General features: G+C 36.3%; 1 protein-coding gene across 3 annotated transcripts in view; it reads left to right on the top strand.

The window, feature by feature from the left end:
* Nucleotides 1-13,964, top strand: part of sba (six-banded) — a 283,639-nt gene that overhangs the window by 235,097 nt on the left and 34,578 nt on the right. For all 3 annotated transcript variants that reach the window (XM_074171590.1, XM_074171589.1, XM_074171591.1), the window contains exons 6-11: nt 5,171-5,310; nt 7,767-8,168; nt 9,007-9,294; nt 10,748-11,195; nt 12,365-12,769; nt 12,959-13,939. In XM_074171590.1, the coding sequence (XP_074027691.1) occupies nt 5,171-5,310; nt 7,767-8,168; nt 9,007-9,294; nt 10,748-11,195; nt 12,365-12,769; nt 12,959-13,939 (2,664 nt within the window). The remainder of the gene's footprint in view (nt 1-5,170; nt 5,311-7,766; nt 8,169-9,006; nt 9,295-10,747; nt 11,196-12,364; nt 12,770-12,958; nt 13,940-13,964) is intronic.

Here is a 13,964-nt window from a genome sequence, read left to right as displayed (position 1 = left end):
TATCTACTTTCTATAATATTGTCGATCCTACTACAGAGTGAATCTGAAAAACAGAATCAACAGTTTCTTTATAAAGAAGCATTTATAAAAAAGTTTTGAAATTCAGTTACAATCATATTTCAATTTTAATTCTATTGGTTCAATTTGATTAGGACACTGACAGTGATTGAAGTTATGTGATGCATAACTAAGCCCTGAAAGCCACGTATGATTGAAGAATAATGACACTTAGATGTCTGTCAGGTTCATCGCTATAAAACTTTTGGTGGCCTAGCTTTCAATTTTTTTTTCTAATATGTTATCAGTTCGAAGGAAATATCAGTTCGAAGGAAATAATCGTGGTCAAATCATAATGATTCAAATAGTCTCAACCTTGGGCAACGACCCCCTTTAGATTTTTTCTACGATTTGACTATATCGCATGAAGTATCAGTTTGCAAGCCAATTTCGTTCATTTTTACAGCCCGTATCGAAAACTGATCGTAGAATTAACCAACCTCTTCGGAAATCCACCTGAAATCCCTGAATAGTCTTTCACCTTGGGTAAGTGGAACAGATGGATAGATTTGCCAAGCGATTACCTTCGCAAGGTAAATGCGGTTAAGTTGATTCATCATTCGTCGATATTTTCGGATTGTGATAGCTCACGAAGCGGGTCTGTAATTGTATGTGATTTTTGTATGTGATGGTGTACCGAATCGACTAAAAATTTTCGTTTTACATTCTTTCATTAACGATTCTCCTAAATTTACGTTGACCCAAATCGATGGTACCGTTTAATCTGATTTCAGAGTCGCCGGCGGAATGTGGGCTTTTATTTCAATTAATGAAAGTTGTTCAGAAATTAAGCGGGTTATCAATAACAAAATAAAGGATGTGGTTATTACTGTTCGGTATAGGGCACATAAATAATGTCATACTTGATTGTGAATTCACGTTGATACTTATTGAAAACAATTGAAGTTCTTCAAGAAAATGTTTTATTCATCAAGAAGTAACTCCCAAATTTTTCCATTTTGAAAGAAATCCGAAAATGACTGTAACGTCACTACAATTGAGACTTACACCCTCCCCCCCATCCCTCTTTAACAACAATTCAAAATGTTCATTATTTTTGTAAAGCAGATAACGAGATAACTATTCAATTAGTACTATACTCAATCAAATATGTCTCGAACAAATAACCAATAATTCGACCTCAAAAACATGTTGGCAATGTTGCACGAACAGTCAGAACAACAAGAATACACGAAAATCATATGCAATACAGTATTCCCAGTTCCATATCAAATATTGGTGACGTCATGACTATCGTTTTCACTCTATTTTGAGAAAATTACTGACATAAAATTGTAGAAATGATAAAATGTGGTACTATTGTATAGGGTATTTCGTTGAGTGTTTTCTATCTTTGAATTCAAATAAAACAAAGTGTGTAAATCTCCGCCACGGCTTCTCTGAGTGGAACGCATCCAAAACATTCAATTTTCCATGACTCGGGCGAATAAATCTGGCTAAATTGGACACCGATGGCATGGGTTTCGTTGGCTTTGAGGACCGCTGTAGTTTTGTGACTTATTCGCATACACCTGCGACTTATGAACCCCACAAGAAAAAGTCTAACGTCAAATCGCATATCTCGGTGGCCAGTTCACATCACCTCCATGTGAGATGATCATGCCCTCAAATCGTCCGTGCAGAATATCCAATGTGGCATGAGCTGTGTGGCACGTGTTGCCATCCTGTCGAAACCACGTCTCGTTTGGGTCCAGATCATCAAATTCAGGCCAGAAGAAGATGGTAATCATTGACCTATAGTGCTCGCCTTTTGACAGAACATCTATTTTGATAGAACAATTTTATTATTTGCACGAGTTGTTGAATACTATAACCGTCCATGGTGACAGCTGATTTGATAGATGTAGCTTCAACACGATGACAATTGCCAAAGTTCGGAAGTCCCTGTTGGAAGACCCGTTACATGTAATTTTCACCTAAGTGGTCATCCTATTATCAGTGTAAAGAACAATTGAAACCAGAGTCCAGAGGATGAATCTCGTTTGATTGTCTTTTGTCGATCCAACAGATAACATCTTCGTAAGGGTGTCATGCGTTCTTGTCTTCCGTAGGTAGCGAAAAAAATGTTAGTAAATATTTCAGAGTCATATAAAAAGAAGAAGAGATAAGCTACCATTTCCATAATGGACTCCATACGTAGAGATCTAACTATAATAAATAATAAAAATTGTAGACATATAATAAGTAATGATAACATAATGAATTTTGTCTAGTCAGTAGGAACTTATTTATTTAGGATAAATGAATGAAATGGAAGTGTGTTCTATACGAGAGTAGATATTGTTTTTGTCACGGAAGGTGACACATCATTGAGAGCGTTAATGAAATCTTCAGGATCTGATAGGCATGTCGTATCATTGGGTCTCATTACATCTGTATAGCATTGATTTCTTTTGTCAACTTTCTTCTATTTTTGTTGCTTATGTTTCACTGGTATATTAATTAACTTAAACATTCCACATCTCTGAGTTTATTAGATTTTGCATTCGAATAAGCTGGCTAAAATGAACGGTTTCTAAAACGAAAGTAACTTCCTGAGCAAGCAAAACAATAATAGAAATTACCTAATAGCGCTTCAATTAAATTACTCATTTATTTCTGAAGAGACGCGAAACTAGGAAATCATTTATGTTGAAACTGATTTATGATGTAATTTGTACTGAGTTCGTATTAATTATTGTACAAACAAACTATGTAAACCGTGAATTGCTGCCTGCATAGGCGTATTATCAAGTGAAAACATAACGCGAAAATGCACTGAACCAAAAACGAGCGTGGCGGGTTATGTCAAAAGCCGGAAAGATTATCTAATTGAACATTCCATTATTTTTAGATGTAGTAAGAAAATAAGGTCTAGAAAATAAAGCCAGATGTTCGCGATGTGATGAAGATGGAAACCCGAGACAGGAGATAGAAACAGTATGTAGCTTTTTCGAGCGGGACATGAGTCCTCGATGCGAGATATGAGACCATGGTGCGAGACAAGAGACACGAAAGAGAAAACAGTATGTGTCATGAACAAAGGATGATTCTCTAAAAGCACGTGCGAAATACTGATAAACAGTGACTGTCTTGTATTTCTGAAAATGCCAACCGCTAATAAAGATAGAAATTCAACAAATTTCTTTAAAACAAATGACAACAAAACATGGGCTGACTGGTTCTATCTCTCTGTTTGCCTTGGCTCAGAGAAGTCGAAAAAATCGGTTTCGGTCTAAGTCCCATATCTCATAGAAAGAGGAAACGGAAAGAGTGTTATTACTGTCTCATCATTATCTTTCTTTTCCATAAAAATATAGTACACATGATACTATGCTTTCTCCGTCTTCATTAAATACATTTTGATCATTTACTGTAAGAAATGAGAACTAGTTGATTATGTATTTGTTTGAAAAAAATGGTCCATGAAAGAACCGAGAAAATATATAAGAACACAGGCTTTCATGGCCGGAGTTATGATTAGAGAGAACAAAATGCTGGCTAGTAGGTGTAGATCCAAATGTTTCGTCTGCTACTGTGGCAGACATCTTCAGTGACATATGTGTTACTACGAGGACGAAGGTAGTATGTCGGTGCCTCAGTAACAACGACTGTCCAAGATATTTCAAAACAAACCTTGTTCGACAAATAAAAAAATACAAATCCTAAAATAGTTATCTGTATTTCTGTAATTGAAGAATCCTTCGAATTCTTCAAATAACGCATCAAGTACGTCTATGACGTTATGCAACTCACATTGGAGAATGTAAATGAGAACATATTACTCAACAACAAACATTTGGATTGCATTTGAGATTAAATTTAGATTTAATTTGTTTAAAGTTTGAGTCGTTGAATACATAAGGATATACATGGTGAGCAACACCAAATATTGAGGTATATTATTATAATGTTCCGGGAGCTTAAGCGGAAAAAATGAAGAAAAGTTGTAAGTTACGAAAATACTTCCTTCAAATTAATTGAATGTTTTCGGGGAATAATTTACACGAGTAAATAATTAACACGCTTTTATTAGCTGAAAAACACGCTTTTATAGCATACGAAACTAAAAACTGAAAAATAAATATAGTTTTAAAAAAATTAAAAAACGCGCTTTTGAAGAACATCGAACTAAAAAGTTAAAAATATTTTTTTAAATAAGCTTAAAACAATAACGAATGAAAAATACTATTATTATTGCGAAAAAAGCGTGGGCGCTTTGTGCCATATTTTTTGTATATCAAGCGCCCATCTCTTTTTTCACAATAATACTATTATTTCTCGTTCGTTATTGTTTTAAGCTTATTTTAAAAAAAATATTTTCAACTTTTTAGTTCGATGTTCTTTAATAGCGTGTTTTTTAGTTTTTCAACTATATTTATTTGTTAGAACTTCTGGAAATTGCGTTTGTTCACTAGTTGTTCACCAGTCATAAATATCTGGTCAAATTCTCTTCATTTTATATATCATATAACTTTGACGATTCAAACGTGACCTTTCTTAAATTGGTATATCAGCAACCTGTCTTTGAGCAGGTCATTAACTAATTTTACATTTGTGAGAGGAAACGTTATAATTTGCTTTCAACCAACCCGACTCTATTCTAAAAGTACTAAGTGGGTTAGCACGAACGAAAATAGTTTTTACAACGTTTTAAACATGAATTTGAAATTTATATTTCGAATGGTATTTCGGCGTTGCGAAACATTTATGTCTTTCAGATTTCATATCCCGATAGAAAATATATTACAAGGGTGGTCCTAAAATAATCAGTAACAACTACTTGAGACAAAGTAGTTTGATTAATTTTTATGGACACTTTGTAGTAATATGACTCTTCAAAACTCAGAAAAAGAATGTGTGCCGTCTGAAACAATTATTTCTCTGAGAACTTCTATTGCAGTTTTATAGTCAAGTGTTATTTCGTACATTAAAAATTTTTTGCAAATTTTGTTGTTACTGTGACAAAACTTTTTGACAGTAATTCAGCTATATGTGAAAAGTTATAGGTAACCAAAATTGGTTAAGATAACATGGAATGTAGCAAATAGATTAAATATTCATATTTACTATATTGTTAGTGTTTTGTTACAAAATTTGATTTCTTTTTCAGAATATATCAAGAGAAGTAAGCGGAAAATAGGGCTGCCGTATGCCGGTGGGATTCCCATCTCGCAGATACCTTCTCAACGAGAAAAAGTAGCTTTAAATCAACACAGCTTTAATAAGGACCCAGCTGGAAATCCGCAACAGGTTGGTAGTTTTGTGGAATTGTTTCAATTATTACCATTTTTTTTATTAATCACGAAAATGTAATTTTCAAAAATCTTGGATAAAATTGTCGAGTAAAAACATCAAACAAGTTATATATAATTAGTTAGCCAATACAATGACTCAATTTCAAAGTATTGGTTAGGAACACGATCAATTTTTCTCTGAAAAACAATTGTTTTTTTTTCTACATTTCGAACGTATTTAAATTCTTCTTCAGGACTCGTAGTATTTTGTCACTACGGTGTTTTTTATTTTTTCTACATATGAAACAAATGATCTTATTCTTTATCAGTTCTCATATCAGCTGTTCCTTTTCATACAAACTCAGCCCTCATTGATCTAGTCACCGTGAAAATGTAGTTACCAGAGGTGAGAAAAAATGTCATCTTAGCCGCAATAAACCCCTCCATCAAAAATATAAAAAATTCTCAGAAAGTCCGCCATTCCTACTCCTGCGGTTGTATTGAGTTATTCAGAAGTTTTGTTCGTTTTTATGAGCCTACAATTTAATCGAAATAGGCGCCATTTGAATCAGTGCACAACGATATCGTGAAACAGAATTGGACTTCTTCTGTACCGGCTGCTGCTGTACATTTTAGTCTATTTCCCCACAATAGAACTCTGAAGTGATGGTTTGGCCCGGTTGCAGAAAGTTATAGTGATCTCACCAACAGCTGACCAGTGACCATACAGTAATAACGGCCATTGTTGATGGGTTTTTGCCATTGGGAAGTGTCTGGGTGGCTCAACAGTGTCCAACCACGGTCCTGGGCGTCTCCTGTTGTCGTTGAGGGTTCGCTCTTCATCATACGTAACGATTCGATCCAAAAACGGATCGTTTTGGTTGCGCGAAATGAAAGACCTCGGAACGTGACAATTCTGCTGATCGTTCGAATTGTGGGACACTCACATTTCGTGCTTTTTGACCTTTTCAATACGTTTTAAACCATCGATAACCTCATGGGAGCTGACGCCCAATTCTTCCGCCATCTCAAGCACCGTTTGTGATGGGTAAGTCTCCAACAGGGTCCTCAAATCCTCATCCTGGATTATTATAGGTCGGCCACTTCGGTGTTCATCTTCGAGGCTAAAATCTTTGAAACGAAATTTCGCAAATCAACGTCGAACAATGCGCTCATTACCATTATCATTGCCAAATTGCCTAGGTCATTTTTGAAGGCGTTTTGGCAGCGCTTTGGTTCAATTTGAATTCGTATAGAAAAATTGGCCGAAAATCGCTTACCGATATCATATAGTAATGAGCTGAAAAGATGCACAACTTTGAAATTTGGAAAGAAATGTACATCATCAATGCATATAATACAAAATTCTCTGTCGATAAGTATATACCACGAGTCAGTAGAATAAATATTCATCAATATAAAAACACATGACATTAAAACGGACAAAACTTTTGAAACAACCTAATATGAACCAATTTATGAAAATTCATTAATTCTCTTGGTTTGCCAAGATGTGTCTCTAACATCATAATCTGTCATATATCTATATAATGGGTATGCACTCTGCATATTCGCAGATCAAATATAGGGATTGCCAAAAGGCGTCTGAGACCATTATGCATGTACTATCAATATGGTCAGTATATTACTATCTTCGGTATTCCAAAGGTTACTGAATATGGCGCAAGAAATGAAAAGTGCCAAGCTCATTGTGAAACCAACGTGATCGAACAAATACAAGCCAATATACCAAGGTCAGTTCTCAGAACGATCAGGTTTTGGAATTCCTGATCATCTTGATAGGTAAAATAAATACAGGCCACGTATTCGTCATAATTTTCCTACTTTTCTTTTTTCATCACAAGCTGACAAATTTAACAAAAAACAGCTAACCGAAAACTATAAAATAACAAGTACTCAGTGTTTAAATGGCGGGAAAATATTTTGTTTGCGAATTTGAAGAAAAGCAGCTCAATCCCGGCATAGAATTATAAGTTTCGTGGTAACTGTTCTCTGGTAACAATTGAGAAGGTGGAGGTAAAGAAATAGTTCAATCAGAAAACAAGAAAAATGAAGAAAACTATACAAAAAGAGAGAACACTACTAAAAGCAAAAGATGAAATTAATAGTAATTTAAACAAATACACTGGTTGACGAGGAAAATAATAAAATTTAAGTAATCCTTGCTGCAAAAGATCTGAAAAGATTGGTCAGACCGTGTTAGAAACTGCAGTCAAATAAGGAGAAAAAAATATGAATGCTCTTCTGGATACTAGAGGCAAACAGAAGTGAATTGATGGACTATTTATTAATGGTTTTTCATCCAAATAAAGTTGCTCTCTCACTAGTTGATGATGAATATGGATGAGGTTTTCATTTGGAGTACCAGAATAATTACAGTTTTTAATTTTATGAAGAATACTCTGAATATGTGTCGTGGAATAAAACCGTGAATATAAAATAAATTTTCAGGTCTTCCCTCAAACCCCAGTGAATAATCAGCAGATCATTTCAAACCGGTTTCCCAACTACCAGGAGCCCCAACAGAACCACCACCTAGTAAGGTACCAAGACGGTACTGTAATGGTACAACAAGCCAACAATCCTGCCAACATATCGTCGCAGCAAATGACTCAGAACCATCATGTACCGCAAAATGGCAGTTCGATAAACATACAGTCACATCAGATTATCGGTCCCAATGGGCAGATAATCAACGTACAGGGTACTCTCGGCTCCTCCAACCAGAACCAGCAAGTGAGTCAGTTGGCACAGAGTCAGAACATGGTGCAGCCTCAAGAGCTCCATCAGCATAGGATATTTATCAACGGACAACCAAATGAACCTACTGGACCAGGAAGGCCGAATGTTCAGGTGAATATGAAGCATTTATTGAACATTTTCAATGATTTGACAATTACTAATTAAAGTCATAATGAAGAAAAGAGAATTAAAACTTTCTATGTTTTTCACCACTTTTATTTATATGTTTATTTATATAAGTTTGAAAATGTACTTATAGGACGAAACTGCAGTAGCGTTAGTTACAAATAAAAATGATAAAAATATAAAAAGTTTTAATTCTCTTTTCTTCATTATGATCTCCTACCACGTAGTACTGGCTAGATCCCTTAATTTGTAATTAAAGTCAGTTATCGGGAGGGTATCCATAAGGATCTTTTCAAAGTCTTTCACAAAACTCAATATTTATCATAAATCGTATTTACTTATTGAAACCAAAGCTCAAAAACAAAGCATTTGTGATGCAACATCAGACAGCCATGTTTCGACCCACCATAGCTCTCATCAGCGGCACTAGGCTGAATCACGAATGAATTGCTGAACCCAACTGCTCTTAAACAACAAATCTGAGTAAATAAAAACGATGAAATCTCGCATCATAAAGACACCATCTGTGGGATCGACAAAATCCTCAATCCACGAGTTACAAAATTTAATGAGACTCCAAAAGGTGGTCCTTTGCAAAGTTAAGATTTGACATCGACCGTCAAATGAGATTGTCCTCTGTCTTTCATTGCAGCTTTCACTACAAAACAACAATATAATTGAACCAGAACCCAAAAACAAAACATTTGTGATCCAATATCAAAAACAGCGCTGTTTTGCCCCGCCATAGGAATCATCAGAGGCGCTAGGCTATACCATAAATGAATTACTTCCTAAATTATGTAAATTATTGTTTTGTTATTAGATGGTACCTGTCAGCATTCCGAACCAACAAAACATCAATCAACAGCGACAAGAAATGCAACAGAGGAGTCAGCACCAACAACAACAACAGCAACAACAGATGCAGTTCTACAACAACCACCTTGCTTTCCAACATGGACATCCTTATGATCCCAGTAAAAATGTTAGGCCTTTTGGACAGATGATGCAGCACGCTTTCAGACCTCACAGTGTGACCAATCATCCGAATCAGCTTACACATGCACCAGTGCAAATACAAAATCAACAACAGAGGATGCAGTGGCATAATGTAAGCACATTTCTTCCTTCATTTTCTATATTCCACAACTATTGCAATTTGGGATATTATCGCCAATGTTTGTAGATATGTTTGTAGAAATTCAAATTACTCATCAAAACAAAGGCCAGGTTAGTAATAGTAATGATGCTACCTTTAACACACAATCATTATGATAGTTACACAAGTAGTAGGTACTCAATTTCTTCTTCGGTTATTCTTACATCTAACCTTGTGATGATTACAGAGAATGTTTCATACTCTGCTACTGCTGTAGACATCTTTAATGGTATATGCATTGACTGCGAGGACAAAACCTTTGATACTTTGAGATCATTATTGAATGAATTCTGTGCATCATTTAGTTTTCTTTAGCGAAACTGTGGAATATCATGGCATATGTCTGAATATTACACATGTTTACCATTTTAGAATACCAGTGGTATAAATAATGACAAAGAGAGGTCGAAGAATACTCAACTTAGATATAATGTTTGTTTGATTGAATTTTATCTTCTGATTTATATTTGTCAGTTAAGATTTTATCATTATAAGCCAACTATCAGAAAACCCATAACATTTTAATTTGGCTTATGAAAGATTAATTAATATTAACAGAATAGAATACTCTTGGAAAATCCAAAAATATCAACACACTAAAGTTTCTTTTAACAAGTTTGGCAATGATTGTATCTGAAATCAGAAAAAAAATTAGGGAGTACATAATTTTTTCAACCACTTTGGACAGACACATTTTTTGTATCAAGATGGAGAAGTAGAAAGCCAAAACCTTTCTTTCCCATATACTTATTAGCCAAAGCTCTGCTAGATCTGTTGAAGTTGTTATTTTAGGCATAGGGTGTCCTATCGATATTTTCTATAAATCAGAAAATTGGTTTTTATTGATTCTGTAAATAATAAGGCGAACTGTGAAGGAATCAATGAAAAGGCTACAGTAGCTCAACAAGATTATTGATATATCATTTATACCATATTTTGTACTTATCTCAAATGAAAGGTCATAAATCTGCGTCAAAACTATTTTTTGAGTTTGTTGGCCTGATCTGCAGGCAAAAGTTCACACTCTTTGGTCGTGAATCTGCTCTATTATTATATTGCTTCATTACAAGTAATATCTCTCAATTCTTCCAAAATTTGAGGAAAAGTATGAATTATTAATGAATCAGGAGCAGATATTTGATCAAAAATTGTAATTCGTTTATCTACCACAAGTATTTCATATTTTCCTTCTCTTCTATCACTAATTACAATGAAATTGTTTAGATTTGTCTGTTTATCATTTCTTATTGAGGAGAGTACGAAGATGCACAACTGCTCATAACTATTTCTGTCTTGATGGGTTGTTTTTTTTTTGTATTTGCTTAAAGCTTCATTTCTGTTTGAAAATACATCCTGAGGTTATCAAGATCTGCCCCTTTACTACTTCTTTTTTTTCTTGTTCTAGAATCGTTTACAACAAACCATTACCCAGCAACAGCAGCAGCAGCAACAACATCAACATCAGCAACAGTTGCAGCAGCAGCAGTTGCAGCAGCAACAGCTTCAACAACAGCAACAATCTAACCAATCTAGCATCTGTGAACGAGTGCCTCCTCTCCATCAACACACTCCACCTCCAGTCGTGTGGCAAGAAGAAATCAAGAGGAAAAAAGTTAAGCTGGGTAAAGTCAACAAGAACCGACCATACCATATGATGGAGGGCTGTCCCACCAACCACGCTCCTTGTCCCAACATTGATGTGAGGCAAATACCAGCAGAAAGCAGAGCTGTGATAATAAACCACTTTCCGCAGAACAATCAGAACTCGGCGAGTCCGTCTTTCATGGAGGATCCCAGTGGATATTTGGCGCAGCAGACTGCTCTGCTCAATAGTACCATCAATAGGCAGACAGGTAATTGAATATTAAATGATAGATTTATTGTCTGCCTATGGGGACCATAGTCTACCCAATTCATTGGGTAGATTCCCGCTTGATATTGGTAGAAACCAATCTCACCTATATATCAAAAAAAAAATCTCGGACAGCGGCTTTAGAGGAAGCCCTTTCTGCAAGAAGTTTCATCAGGCCAGAACCTGTCATTAGCATGGCTAATTTACCAAACAAACACTAAATACCTGGACCGCAAGTTCTATCCAGATTGACCCATTCTTCTAATTATGTTATAGAATAATTGTTAGATTACAGCAGGGGTGATCTATATTATCTAACAGACCCAGTTACAGGCCAATGTTGTATGAATCATCTCATGAAGAGACTGGGACTGACGGAACACAGTGTGTTGTCGTCTCTGGAAAATGTTGGAACAGCAGATCACATACTTTGTGCCTTTTCTGCTGCGGATACAATTGGGTTATCAATGTTTGACAGAGTGTCATTCATGATACAGTAAGCGCTGTGCGCCCCCATGCACACAAACTCATTTTCAATTTAACCCTTACCCTAATTAAAACTTATCATAGGTACGACACTGGCCGGCAAAGAGCTTATTGTAATCCAATAGTAATTTAGTTGGGAGAGTCTATACCTGTGTGATCGCTCGTTATCAGCCATGACGTATACTGTATCTGACCTGACAGATAAGCTAATCATCTGCATCTACAAGCTTATTTGGATGTGTTTGAATGAGTTTGAACAAAAAAGCTTCACAAGTTTCGGTGGACCTACTACTACTTTGAATCTACCTACCTGTTAAAACAGCAGTATATTTATGCAGGTGATAATTCTGACAGCAACTAAACAATCCCTTTTTTGTGATAGAAGGCAAAAAGTAAAAGAGAAAAACAAGGCATACATTTGAAAACACCTTTTTGTCACTTCGTCTACCGAAAACTAGATGGAATAAATGGAAACGATTCAGTTAGTTTGACATACTGTTCATCATTTTTGCTGATACATTAAATGAATAAGTAGCAAAGGTTGAATGTAAGACTCTGATAAAACTTTTATGAATAAATAATGAATATAAAGATAATGCACTTCTTATCTAATATGTTTCTAGTTAATAGTAGTGTCTCTAGGTGATTGAGAAAACATTTTATTCATGTTATATTTCAATGCAGGTGCCAATGGTTGCACTGGATATGTCTGCAATAGTCCTGTAACTTCTGTTCAGAATCCGCAACAGCACATCATTACAGTATCGAATTCTCAAGGCAATGAAGTTCCTCTTCCAAGCAACATTGCTGCGTCTCAAATGAAAACCCAGCCCATGAATATGCCTGCCAAACCAATTCAGAATGTGAACTTCGTGCGGAACCAGCAACCTACTCCTAATGTCGGGCAGCAGCAGTACAGTCAAGTGCAAGTCCAACCGAACTTAGCTGACAGTAGCGCTTTACCAGATCAGCATCAGTACTCTATGCATTGTCACTGCTGTGTAGCTGATAATACGCAGCAGAATCAGTATCAAAATCAAAAGATCAGTTCGAGGGCAAGTAGTACTTCTGGAACTCCGAGCTCATCAGGTGAGAGAAGTATGAATTTTTAAAAACAGAAATACCAAAGCTAATCGAGTTGAAACCAGAGTTTGGTTAATTTAAAAGTAATTCAAGTAGATGTACGGATGAGCCCTACATGCATTGAACTTTTCACATATGCTTCATTGATTGCAAATGATACAATTTCTCTCTTAACATATAATATCTTGCACTCAGGTACCCTAGAAGATCCAGTCACATCATCCACTTATTCTGAGAAGCAGTTCAATCAAACATCACCTGATTCACGACCAATACAAGGCGGCACAGTCAGTACAAGCAATGTTTCACCTACTGATGGCAATTCCTCCAATCCTCCTACACCCAATCCACACACTTCAAACCCGCACACTCCCAATCCTCATACTCCTAATCCTCACACCCCAAATTCTCACACTCCGAATCCCCACACTCCAAATCCCCACACTCCCAATTCCCACACCCCCAATCCCCACACCCCTAATCCTCAGACTCCCAATCATCATGTTCCTAATCCTCACACTCCTAGTCCTCATATTGCTAAACCTCCAAATCCTAATCTTCATATTGCTAACCCTTCCAATCCCAATCCTCACTCTATTAATCTTCATACTTCCAATGCTCCTAATCTTCACAACCCCAATCCTCATGCCATGAATTCACATAATCCTCATTCTTCAATTCCACCTCAAAGGATTTTGGACTCTTCGCAAATAATTAATAATGGAGTTCCATTTGTGACTTATTCTCAACAGTCACAGATGCATCATATGGATCATGTCGGTCAGTCTAGAGAAACAAGTTATCCCAAACTCGAGACAGTGTGTTGTTCGTATGCACATCCCTCACGAATGGCAGGGCTGGTTACCACCATGGCAAGTGGTAGGACCGTAGGCAGTAACACCATCACATCTGTACTCGCTGGTCGAGCTAATACGGCTACCGTTTCAATCAACAGCCCTTCATCAGTAGCAGGTTCTTCGCCGCCCAACTCCTTCGCAAACCCTTCATCGATTCAAACTCAAGCAATAACTGTGAACGTTTCAAAATCTCCACTGGAGATGGTGCAGAGTGTTGTTAGCAGCATAGTTCCTCATTCACAGCAGGTCCACCAAGGCCAGACTGGATCGCAAATGTCACCTCAAATTATAAAGCATTCACCAACAGGTCTGTCACCAGGTGAGATTGTATTTATTATATGGAG

Source organism: Leptinotarsa decemlineata, unplaced genomic scaffold (genome assembly GCF_025532065.1).
Source record: "Leptinotarsa decemlineata unplaced genomic scaffold, Ldec_3_MD MMD2_tig00000026_RagTag_RagTag, whole genome shotgun sequence".
Lineage (NCBI taxonomy): Eukaryota > Metazoa > Arthropoda > Insecta > Coleoptera > Chrysomelidae > Leptinotarsa > Leptinotarsa decemlineata.
The sequence above is the reverse complement of the archived record's forward strand: the minus strand, read 5'-3'. Positions and strand labels throughout refer to the sequence as shown.